The sequence below is a fragment of the Lycium barbarum genome, chromosome 5, assembly GCF_019175385.1.
Source record: "Lycium barbarum isolate Lr01 chromosome 5, ASM1917538v2, whole genome shotgun sequence".
NCBI lineage: Eukaryota > Viridiplantae > Streptophyta > Magnoliopsida > Solanales > Solanaceae > Lycium > Lycium barbarum.
The window spans coordinates 109,796,026-109,809,143 of NC_083341.1; the positions used below are offsets into that span (position 1 = coordinate 109,796,026).

The window sequence follows — 13,118 nt, forward strand, 5'->3', positions numbered from 1 at the left end:
GGATCTAGAGTTAAACCAAATGGACGTGAAGACAGCCTTTCTCAATGGAGAATTAAACGAGGAAATCTATATTGAACAACCTGTAGGTTTCATCGTTAAAGGCCAAGAAAAGAAAGTTTGCAAATTAAAAAGATCTATTTATGGCCTGAAGCAGTCTTCAAGGCAGTGGTATTTGAGATTTCACAAAGAGGTGATTTCATATGATTTCACCATGATCGATGAAGACCATTGCATCTATGTGAGGAAGTCCAATGGAATGTTTGTAATTCTTTCCCTTTACGTGGATGATATTTTATTAGCCGGAAATAATTTGGAGTATGTGAAAACTATCAAGTCATGGCTTTCAAAGTCATTCGACATGAAAGACATGGGTGAAGCAGACTATATATTGGGTGTTAAGATCCAAAGAGATCGTTACAAGAAGGTTTTGAGTCTATCTCAAGAAACCTATATAAAGAAAATTTTGGAATGCTTCCGAATGATTAGTTGCAAACCCATGGATACTCCTATAGCAAGAGGTGAGACTTTAAGCCTTGAAATGTGTCCAGAGACTGAAAAAGAAAAAAAAGACATGTCTCGAGTTCCATATTCTAGTGCCGTCGGGAGCTTGATATACGCTATGATGTGTACTCGTCCGGACATTTTTTATGCCGTAGGTCTGGTTAGCAGGTATCAGTCCAATCCTGGAAGAGATCATTGGAAAGCTGTGAAAGGATCTTCCGGTATCTGAAAGGAACTGCTGATTATTCACTATGTTATAGTGGAAGTGATTTACACTTGAGAGGATATACATATGCTGATTGGGGTGGTGATCGGAACGATAGAAAATCAACATCCGGTTATGCTTTCTTACTTAATGGTAGTGCTATTTCATGGAAAAGTAAGAAACAAACTTGCACGTCTCTTTTGCCTATGGAAGCTGAGTTTGTGGCTTGTGCATCTACAATACAAGAAGCTGTTTTGAGTATTTGGGCGTAGCAAAGAATTCTCAAGGATCAATGATTTTACATTGTGATAGTCAAGCGGCTATTGCAGACACAAAGGATCCTAATTATCATAGCAAAACCAAACACATTGACATCAAGTATAACTTTGTAAGAGACACAGTAGCAAGTGGAGAAGTAACTATACAATACATACCTACGCGAGAAATGATAGCCGATCCCTTTACCAAGGCGATATCTAGAGACCTGCTTGAGAAACATGTTATGTCTCTAGGTTTGCGTAGGATATGATTATATTTATGTATTGTAATATGACTTGGTTGTTATAATGTTTTCATCAATATTCTACTCTTTAATTTGTGTTCATATCTTATATGCATGTGATGATGTAATTTTATTGAGAAATTATGTCGAACAAGTCATGAGATTAGCTCTCTCACACGAGCAATCTCCTCTTACATTGAATAACGTGTAGGGATGAGTTCCACCAACATGTTACGACTTGTTTTGAAGCCAGATATGAGTTTCTCTAACAAGATAAATTTGAGGATCATTGAAGAGAGAAGCTTAAGTTTAGACATCTGGAGGTGTCTAGATCAAGATCTGTACGGTGTTGAATAAGTGAATGAATGAGAAACACGCGCCATTAGAAGGCGAGAACACCGTAGCACGTGTTTCATACCATGTGTGCTAAGCGATCAATGGGTTAATGGAAGAATGGATCCCTGCTATTTCATTGTGTGAGACCCCGAAAAGTTATATTAACTTTTCCATGGAATACCCTTTGACTGTTTCTTGAAGTTACAATCAGTGTTGCTACTTTAGCATGTTACTAATAGCCATGAGTGATTCTGCAAGGCAGTGCATGTCTAGGAAAGCAGTTGATTTGGAACAGATGGATTCGAGTAGAAAGGGAAGACAATAAAAATTCTTAATTTAACTTGTATTCAAAGGCCGACCATTACACTTACCATAAGGGTGTCAAGTGTAATTGTGGATATAAAGTTAAACATGAACTCGAGTTCACCTCTTTGAGGATAAGAGATCGGATAACTAGCTACTGAAGTAGTGAATGATGTCTGGGGTATTGCGAGTAATAAGATCCTCATGTTAGTAGTAAATTTTTTTCGCATGTGATTGAATTTCTACATCGAGATTTTGTATAACCTTAATGGGTTTAAAATTTTATAGCTCTTGATGCTCGCAGGTCGCACGAACTACTTGTATGTATGAATTACGTGTGTTATTGACGGGGTCTAGCCCATCTTGTGCGAAGTGGGAGATGTTGGATATTGGGTTGTGGGTCGCACAAAATGGGCTGACCCGACCCAATGAAAGAGATAAGTTTAAATGTAACTTCTTAGAGAAGTTACCAAATGGTTACGGAAACTGCTCCTCTAAAATAGAGGCAAAAACTAAACGTGGTTTTCAACTTCTTAATATTTTAGAGAAGTGGTACTTCTGAAACTAGTCTTCTTCTAAAAAAAAATAGAGAAAAGTTTTCTCCAATTTTCTTCCAACAATACACATAAAAGAAGAAAGACATTTAGTTTGTGAATATTAGCTTTGTTTCCTAGTGATTCAAAGTTCGACTTGGGGTGATTCTTTTAGTGGCAAGTTCAACGATTTCCGTTTCGCTAAAAGGTACGTAATGTTGTTCTTGCCCCGTGATTTATCCAACAACCTTTATGGTCTCTTTCATGAGTCAATACTTGTATATATTTTTTTTTCAATACGAGTAAAAAATTGTATGCCACAAAGTGCTTTCTTAGCATCAAACTGTTAGGCTAAATGCTCCAAAGATACTCTTAACATGATGTGATATTGTCTGTTTTGGGCGGGCTTTTTCCAAAAGGCCTCACATCATTAAGAGTATCCAACACCTTATAAGTAACTCATTTTTCCTTTCCAGCTTCCAATGTGGTACTTTGTTCGCACACCCAACAATCTCCCCCTCGAACTAAGTTCCACAAGACTCATTACCATAATTCACGGGTCAGAGATTCAACATGTTTGTGTGCCACCCACATCGTCACAGTATTTATGGTCACCGAAGCCCAAAGGATGTGTATGCATCTTCAAAGCTATGGGTAAAGGTTGTAAACCGGCCCATAGACAGGCAAAGGCACTAAGCCGCGCCCCACGCCCCACGCCCCACGCCCCACGCCACACTCCGCTATCTTCATACTTGTCCTGCCAAACCATTGGCTCTGTTACCAGTTGTTGGGCTAAACGGCCCAAAGATACTCTTAACATGATGTGATATTGTCCGCTTTGGGCCAAGCCCGCACGATTTTTCCCAAAAGGCCTCACATCATTAAGAGTATCTAACACCTTATAAGTAACTCATTTTTCTTTTCCAGCTACCAATGTGGTACTTTGTTCGCACACCCAACACAAACGACTTTACAAGTAAGAGACTAATATCAAGGATGCAACAAAAGCTCTATGAAGGTTAAAAAGTTATATGCTTATACTAATACAAAGACCTAAATTTTCTTAGCCCCTGCTTAGATGTTCATGCCTTAGATTTCTTTAACCTCATTTGTTAAAAAAATCAAGGTCGTAAGAAATCGAATTTTAATCCTCTTACACTAACAATCAACTAATTACTATGTCAAAGCTCCTTTTGGTGACTTAAATTGAGAAAAGACTTATTTAAAAGCATCAACGAGGAAGTTAACGTGAATACAAATTTAACGCTTAATAAAATTTTTGCATACTTCAATTATTGTGCTGAATATCTACTACCTATCAATACAAATATCGGATAAATTTGTAAATAAAGCTTGTGTAATTTGAGGGCTGAAAAGAAATTAAAGAAAATGTAAATTGGGGCAAAGGAATCTAAATAAAGCTAAGAACTATGAAATCTTTACTGTTCTCTCTTTTAAAAATGTTTATAGTACTACTATTCTTTTTACAACTGTGACACTACCCATGGTCAGGAAATTCTCACGGGCACATTCACTCTTTTTCCTCTCCGTGCCTTTAAACCCTTTATTTTTATTCAAGCTTTTCTTTAGTTCACGGTTTCCTCGACTTCTTTAATTTTTTCTCCCGCCTAGCTATTTTCTTTAGTTTCTTTAGGCTATGCAAAAATAACCATAAAAAAAGTAACATTAAAGCAACAACTTGTTTAAGATTCAAGTCACACTTTTCATTTAATATTCTCCATTTCCCCCCTCCTTTCTTCTCCTACTTTAAATAAAGCTTCCGTAGCACAAAAAATCAAACTTCAAATTAAAGATCCTTTTCATATCCAAAAACACTTTTGTTCTTCCTTTCTCTTCTCATACTAGAGGAGAATATATTCTCTTTCCAATACAAAAAAAACTCTTATCTTCTTCTTTTTAACTTTTAATCTTCTATTTATACAAGCCCCAAAAAAATTGATTCTTATATCTCAAAATGGGATTTTCAAAAAAGTCAACTAGTAGTAATCACCCAATGGATGGAAATATTGTAGAGTCAGAAACCAAAAAAGGATGGATCATTGCAGGAATAAAATTGAGGAGTCCATTGAAGCCTATATTAACATCCAAGAATTGGAACAAGCATGTTGATGAAGAACAAGAACAAGAAGAGTACTTTGCAACAACTCCAACGTATGAGGAATCAAGGTTATCAAGAAAGTGCTTAACATGTCCACCAGCTCCTAAGAAGAGAAAAACATCTTCAAGGTGCCATAATAGTAATAATGGTCATGTTAGGGAATTCTTTCATCCACCTTTAGACTTGGAAACTGTTTTTATGAGCAGACTTGAAACTTGAATAAAGCTCGACTCATTTAATTTAGAAATGATTAAATCAAATTTTACTATTTTTGGTTTCTCACTTTAATTAGTCTCTCATTAATTAGTCTCTCTTTGTTATTCATGAGAGTAGTACTTACCTAGCTTCTAATCTTAGTTTGGTTTCCACGATTTCATTTGTACAAGTTTCTCTATACATAAATAAGATGGAAATATCACTTACCACATTATATTTTCAAGCTCGTTTACATTGAGTTGTACATTGAGTTGTGTGATCATCTCGTCTAAAAGTTTAAACTTTAGACACACTCTATTTACTTATGTTTTCAACAATTTCCACCTTATATATATTGATGTAGCTTCACAAAACAAAACCCCGGCTAACTCCATTTTCATTCTATTTATGTCGTGTTTTTCTTGTAAAAAGCACTTATAACTAATTCAGAGTTCAACATAACTAATATTTGACGACAGTGTAAGGAATTTTTTACACTGACTTATTTTAAAGATTAAAAATCTCATTTTTTATGAAAGATTACCAATTGGTATTCTTGATGCTACCTGATAGTGAAAATTTGTTTATACCGTTGGTGTTTATACAATTTAAACCCATTAATTTATATTTTGTTTTAAAACTAATTCTAAGGATATTTTTAAACTTTCGAACAGAGACATGCTTATCGTCTTCGTTTTGCAGAGCACATAAGTTAAATTATTTTCATGTTTAACATTTCTATTAAAAAACAGCTAGCTTATTTATAAAATTAGATTAAGCTAGCACTCTAAACAAGCACTTAATGCTTGTGAGCTGCTTGCCATCAACTAAGCGAAAGAGACCTAATTTGTCTCTTTAGAATTGACAATTTTATGAAGTTCATTTCGTTTCTAAAATGGTCCAAATTTTTGCAGCTTCCTAGAAAAATAACTCAGTTCTTTTGTTGCCTTTTCCTCCATGTTGTTTGCAACAGTTCAAAAGAAAGGAGAAGAAAAACAAGAATTATGTTATTTTGATAAGGTTAGGACAAATAAACGGCGTTTAGAAATGTTGTTCATTTTAATTTGTTTCTTCTTCATCTAAATTATACAATAGTAACTAGTACAGTTTCTCCTTGAACATGGAAATGAAGCTGGTAGATACATATATGCACATGCAAGTCAAAATGTAGCTTAGTTAGCAGCGGGATGATATATGTCGAAAAGTAATTTACACTAAATGCATTGATAGTATAAAATTTTACTACTCAATCAGTGTAGTTTAACGTATTATAATATATATGATACGAGTATTTATTATTTTTATCATATTATTATTACCCAGAGGTGGAGTTAGAACTTTCATTAAGGAGAATTAAAATATAAAAAAATAAATATATGAGAAAATTAAAAGAATGCAACATATATTACATATACATATGGCCGAGGTGTCCAATTAACACCCTTTTGGAAAGAAATGTAATATTTATCGTAGTTATTTCACGAACGGTTACTCAATTATATTTTATTGCACTAAACCTACTAAACTATATTTTTTAACAAAAAAGTCACTCAACTTTGTCTAAGTATCAGATAAAGTAACTAAATATTTTTTAGTAATAAAACAATCGCTCAACTTTGCCAAAATATCATAAATCAAAAATATAATACTATACGACCGTTGTCACCATGTCTCCTTTGTTTTCTTCCATCGACTTTCTATATATGACATATACGTAGAGTTGAATGACTTTATTGTGATACTGAAGTAAAGTTGAGTGACTTTTTTGTGAGACATAAACAAAGTTGAATGACGTTTTCCTTACGGAAAATAATTTAATTAATACCTCCTCCCCCAATATTCTCTCACTTTCTTTTTTTCCTCAAGGCATGAGATGCTGGCTGCTGGGAACATTATAAGATGCTTTAAGTTGATTGACAAACATCTCATAAAAGATTCCAAGTCATATACAGTAAACATAAGATCAGTAATTTAGCCTTTGTACGCAGTGGCGGATCCAGGATTTTCATTCAGGGTGTTCGGAAAAAAAAGAAGCTAAATATACACTGTAATCTTTTGCTGAGGGTGTTCAAAAGTTAATATATGCACATAAATACAGAAAATTTACCCTATATATACATTGTAATTTTTTTCCGAGGGTGTTCGAATGTTCGGGTGAACACCCTCACTTAAACGTGATCCGCCCTGTTTGTACGTACTACTATGAGCCCGTTTGGATTGGCTTACAGCTTAAAGCTGTTTGCAGCTTATAAGCTGAAAAAAATAAGTTGGGGTAGTCCAACTTATTTTTTTTGGCTTATAAGCTGTTTTCAGCTTATAAGCTGCTTTAGATAAACTAAGTCAAATGGGTCCAATTATTTTTTTGAGCTTATTTTAAGCATAAAATGACTTTAAGCTGGCCAGCCAAACACTCAAAAAAGCTGAAAACAGCTTATAAGCCAATCCAAACGGGCTCTATATGTGTCATTATCTTGATTTAGTCTTTGCTTAGTGTCCCACACATTACTTAACGACTGGCACTCATCTCGGTGCTAGGACAGTGGGAAGCTTCTCTGTGAGGCCTTTTTTTCTTTTTTCTTTTTTGCCATAAGAATTTAGAAACCAACAGAAAAAATACATATCAAGTACGGGCCATCGGATTAGAATCCTCGGTCAACTTCTTAATTAGATGCTAATAATTCATGTTTGTCCACCTTCACTCTATAGAATCCTGTTATGTTTTCCCATTCGATATCCCTTATACGTGATGAAATCTCGATTAATTCAGATTTGTATCGCGTAAAACCCATTAAATTGAAAAGCGCTCCTTACGAAGATTTTCTTCCTTCTTAGAATTTGAACTCTCGAGACATCTGATTAAGGCTGGAGGGATCCTATACTCCCACCACAATCTTTGGCGGTTTATAGAATCCGTTTGGTCATGTCAAATCAAATCTTCTTATTATAAGAATTTAGGTTATATATAGTTATAGTGTAGATTTATTATACAATATCAATGAATTTTACACGTGATAACGCTACAAGTTAATTATCATTTTTATTAGGTTACCTGGTAATATTTTTAACTAATCATGTAAATATATTTTATGCCGTCAGTGGATATATAAAACTTTTGATGGTGCTATTCGTTTCACCCGAACTGGCTTTAGAACTCAAATTGTAAAGTCATGTCCCATATTATCTTTTACATTGTGGAATTTTGACATCATCTATAATCTAATTCTAATGAATTCTTGAAATCCATTATGCAGCGCTTTGTATCAAATTTTATAATTGGTTCACTTCGAAGTTCAGGCTATTATTCCATCAAAACAGATAATTATTGGAGAGAGAAATGAGATTGATTTTGATTGATATTTTAAGAGTTTAATTGGCACCTTTATCTTTTTAGGTTTAGATAAACAATGACCTATGCTACAGTACTACAGTCTACACACTAATTTAATCATACTGTACTGGCATCATAATTTTTGATTGGCTTATCTTATGGAATCAGAAAAAGGCAAAAACCCCATTATTAGTTAAATGAATGGGAATATTGAGATGGATCCAATTGAGTATATTTATTTTTTGATGAGTATAATATAATATAAAAATGTACTGATATATGGACAAGGGGGAATTCACCTAATATAAGGCTTTGTCAATTTGTGTACACCAATAAAAATAAACAAAGTATTCTTAGGATCAGAACCAATTAGGAGCCAATAATGTCTTTTCAACGCGTATTCAGAAAAATAATGCTAGCATTTTATTATATACTTGGCATGTAGTGAGATTCATATTGGGGCTTAAAGATAAGATTCTAGTAAAATCTTTTGAGTTTTGATGCAATTATTGGGCAGTAAGAGCCTGTTTGGATGAGCTTATGTCTATAAGCTTCAAACAGTTTATAAGCTAAAAAAAATAAGTTGAGGTAGTCTAATTTTTTTTTTTGGCTTATTAGCTGTTTTCGAAAGCTAAGTCAAATGGGCCAAATTATTTTTTGAGCTTATTTTAAGCACAAAATGACTTTAAGCTGGTCAGTCAAACACTCAAAAAAACTGAAAACAACTTATAAGCCAATCCAAACGGGCTCTAAATATTACTAGCCATATAATCTGTCTAATGCAAAGAAGAAAAACTGCCAGAAGATCTAATAAAATCTGATAAGTTCTGTAGTAATACGCACTCAGCACTAAAGTATTCGTTTCGGAAATTAGAAAACACACTTCATAAAATTGCTGATTGCAAAAGTCATCTTTTCCTTATCTTTTGTTGTTTTGGTTTTTAGTTTTGTTTTTTTATAGAGAAAAGGAAAAGGAAAAGAAAAGGAAATTGACACCATTGTACAATTCTAAAGAATAATTGGCAGAAGAAGAACTTTTGTGAGTTTTGAACACGCATAATTGGTGCATTAATATCAAGTTATAATTGTAATAAACTTATCTGAAAAGCCCATATCCTTAACTAGTGAACAACTCAAGATTTTGAGAAATTCAAAGTGATTAATTAAAAATACTGAATACTAAGGAAAATTAAGGAGAAAATTTAAATATTTAAACCAAAAATTTAACTAAAGAAGGTGGAGTTCTAAGACTACAAATCTATTTACAATCCCTTGTACAACTTTAGGGACAAGTATTTAATTTTCTCTAATAACATTTTTTAGACTAGAAATCTAGTGAATCCCATAAGTCATCTGTTAACGTGGACGGTTGCAAAATTGTTTACTGTTTTTTCGTTGATTTTTTCTCTCGAATTGCATGTGGATTCTAGCACAATTTCTTACATTTTTTTTTGTTGACTATCAACTTCTGAAGTCTTTGGATTATTGTCCTATATTGCTCATACCGTTTCAATTTATTTGTCTTAGTTTTTTAGTCTATTTAGGAAAAAATATCTCTTTCCTTTACCGCTACTAAAAATCACTATTTTTCATTGAAAAATATTCAGTAATATTTTTACTGAATATCGATGGGAAAAATCTAAATAGTAGTGTTTTTATATGAAAAAATTAGGACGTTTCTCAGTGTTTCAATGAGAATCTTTTCCCACCTTGAGCTGGTTTGATGAGAATGAGGTGAAAAAATTATATTTTATGACACAAATTTTTCACTGAATGTTGGTGGGAAAACCTTCTATTTTTAGTAGTGTTTTTGACAATTCATTAATTTCAACTTTCCAAATGATATGTTTGAGACGACAAAAATAAAAGACATTTTGTTACATTTTATATATCTTTAGCTTAAAATTACAAAATTCAAAAATTTCTTTTAATATTTTTTTAAAATTCGTGTCAAATCAAAGTCAAATAATCAAATTCAAAAAGAGAGAGTATATGAGACGCGCGCCCAAACTTTGAGACCACGAGTTATAAGAATGGCAGACAGACTATACCTTCGAATTTGATATAGTTTATTATCTCCATGTATAGGATTTCACATGATTTTTCGTGTTGTTTTTGGTCTCATGTATATGTGGTATTACTCCCCAAAATAGTCGTACATGAAAAGTTGATATTTTATTTACTAATTGGTACGTCCAACATTTTCAGAGTTTTAGATATGTTCCTTTTACCAATCAACATCTAAAAGGTGTAAGTTGGTAATAGGGTGCTTCTAAGCTCAATTATTGAACTTTGATGTAGTACCAATTAAGGACCACTTTGATCACAATTGTTTTATAGATCTGATTCACGAGTTTAGAAAAATTGCATAAATGCCATTGATTTTTTATGGCAGTACTTATCTTACTTTAGACAGGTCTATCAAAAACAGTCTATCTATCTTCACAAGATAAGAGAAAGATATGCGTACATCCCACTCTTGAAATTACCCTCGGTATGTTATTGTAGTTTTTGTTGTATTTTTTTTGAAACAATTAAAATGAGCTTTGTAAAAGATAAAATAATTCTTTTTAAAAGAACCTGACAGCGCATGGGGATGTCTTTCTTTCTTCACAAAAGCGCATGGGGATGTCTTTCTTTCTTGGCAAAAGGGACAAAATATCCCTACGTATGAAACATGACTCGTAAATACTTTCCTTCCAACTTTTGATCTAAAAGTACCTCAACCTTTAATTTTTGTACTCTTACCTTAAAAAATTTAACACCTTTTTGAAAATTCTAACAATTTAACTCCCTTTTTGAATATATTCAAGTCTATTAAAAAAGGGCACATCCACCTCTATTTGTTAAGTTGCACATGGTATGATGTAAAATGTTTTAATGAGAAATGTGAAACAATGTTTTAGTTTTAGAAATTATTTTCTAGATTGTTTTTAGTGTTTGATGGGTACTGTATAAAAGGATTATTGAGAAGGAATAAAGCAGAAGTAAGTTGTAGTGGCTTCAACGTCCATATGTAAACTGCAAACCGTACAAAATAGGAAATTGAAACAACAACAATTATAACATATATAGACCCAACATACGAGAGCTGATGCAACCAAAGGTGATAAATTAAGCAGCAAAACCAACGGGCAATGGTTTGAACATCAATAAGGAAACAAGAACACTACTAAATAGAAACTTGAAAAATACAAAGTTGATCTTCTGATCAAAATTTCATTGATAGAACATAGTATCAACTTCTATCTTAGAGAACTATAACTCTCGAATGGATTACAGTGTAATTCTAATTAAAATTGTAAGTTGTGCTATAATGTCCACGTCTATTTGTTAAATTGCTCATAGTATGATTTAAGAAAAAATATTGGGAAATGTGGAAAATATTTCATCTTTAGAAATTATTTTTGACATTGTTTTTAGTGTTTGATGGGTGTAAAAGGAGGGTTATCTTTGAGCCAAAAACAAAGATTTAGGATAATTTTTGGACCAAAAGGTGAAAAGAGGATATTTTTTAGTCAAAAACAAAGATTGAGGATATAAAGCCACTCCTCAAAAATGCAATTACTCAAAATGCAATTTTATGAATTCGGATTTCTGATGGTCTTCGTGTTAACTTATTTCCCCCTTTTTATAGGGTTTGAAGACAACTGAGCCGCATTCAATCTCGAGAACTCTTTTATGAGCTTGGTTCTGAGTAATGGTGTTTTCCAGTGAAAACGGGTTTAATCATAAAATCAGTTAGAGATTTATTTTTAAAGGGTTTGAAGACAAGTGAGTCGTATCCAATCCCGAGAACTCTTTTATGAGCCTGGTTCGGAGTAATGGTGTGTACAGGTGAGGCATAATAAGAAACAAAAATATAAGACAATGATTCAAGAAGCCAAATGAGTCATGAATAAACTTGTGTATATTCACTACAAAAAAACTGGTTTTAGCAACACAATTTATTCCGTCGCTAGGCACCGATAGATTACCTATAGAATTACAGTTCTGTCGCCAAAAATAGGGAAAAAGAAATGAAATCTAAACTAACGACAGAATAGCGATGGATTTTTAGATTCGTCGCTATATTTGGGCGCGAAATTAAGCGCCTTTATTTTAGCTACAAAATTTATGACAAATTGTGGGCGGCAAAAATTATTACGGATTAGCGATGGAGCTAGTTACGGATTATGTTCGTCGTTAGATAATATGTATGTATCACCATATTTTAATATCAGTTGCTACGGATATTTCCGTCGTTAACTTTTAAAATTGTAAAATTTCATGTTAATCTTAGCGACGGAACCCGTCTGTTGGTAAAAAAATTAAAATTTTATTTTTATCAAAGAAATAAAACAAAATAGACTCTAATAAATCCACTAAAACTTCAAACCCACTAGAACTTTCTCTTCAAACCCAGAGTTTAGGGCTAAAATTATCCATTATCTATGGAAGTAAGTTCATTTTGATCCCTCAAATATAACTCTGAGCATATTTAGTTTCCTATCTATGAGAGTAGGTTCATTTTGGTCCCTCAAATATAACGCTTAGCATATTTTATCCCTTAACTATGCTAAAGTGGAATGCTTTTGTTCTCTCTAACAGAACTCATTTAAAAAGTAACGGTGCTAAGCCCATGTGACACTCACGTGACTTGCAAGAGGCTAAATCCATCGGACAAAAAGACTAAACCCATTCGCCTTTCCACCCAACTTCATATGAAGAAACACTTCACCAGAAAAAGCCCTAACCTCTTTGGAAAGCTTCAATTGGCTGGAAGAAGAAGAAGAAGAAGAGAATTTTTTAAAATAGACAGAAACTTTATCTAATATATTGAAATTTGCATTCACATGCTTCTAAAAAAATTTGGACTAGTTCAACCAATTAAGAAAATTTATAACAGTTGTTAAAAAGAATTTGGATTTTTTTTTTGTAATATTTAACAAAAAAAAGGTTTCACGTGCTTTCACAATAAGTGGAACGATTCCATGTATGCTGTCAGATTACCGTTTAAGAGTTGGTTACCATATGATCCAAATATTATGAGTTGCTTTGCTAATATCTTATATGAGTTACATTTTTTAGAGAAATGCTATTACCCTGCCTTGCAT

General features: G+C 33.0%; 1 protein-coding gene across 1 annotated transcript; it reads left to right on the forward strand.

The window, feature by feature from the left end:
• Nucleotides 1-4,355: 4,355 nt before the first annotated feature.
• Nucleotides 4,356-4,718, forward strand: LOC132639617 (cyclin-dependent protein kinase inhibitor SMR6-like). Its single transcript, XM_060356058.1, has one exon. It carries the CDS (start codon nucleotides 4,356-4,358, stop codon nucleotides 4,716-4,718), a length of 363 nt encoding a protein of 120 aa, XP_060212041.1.
• Nucleotides 4,719-13,118: the final 8,400 nt, after the last annotated feature.

Bases quoted from the DNA above. Each gene is read 5' to 3' on its own strand.
- LOC132639617 (XM_060356058.1), top strand. From the start codon at position 4,356: ATGGGATTTTCAAAAAAGTCAACTAGTAGTAATCACCCAATGGATGGA.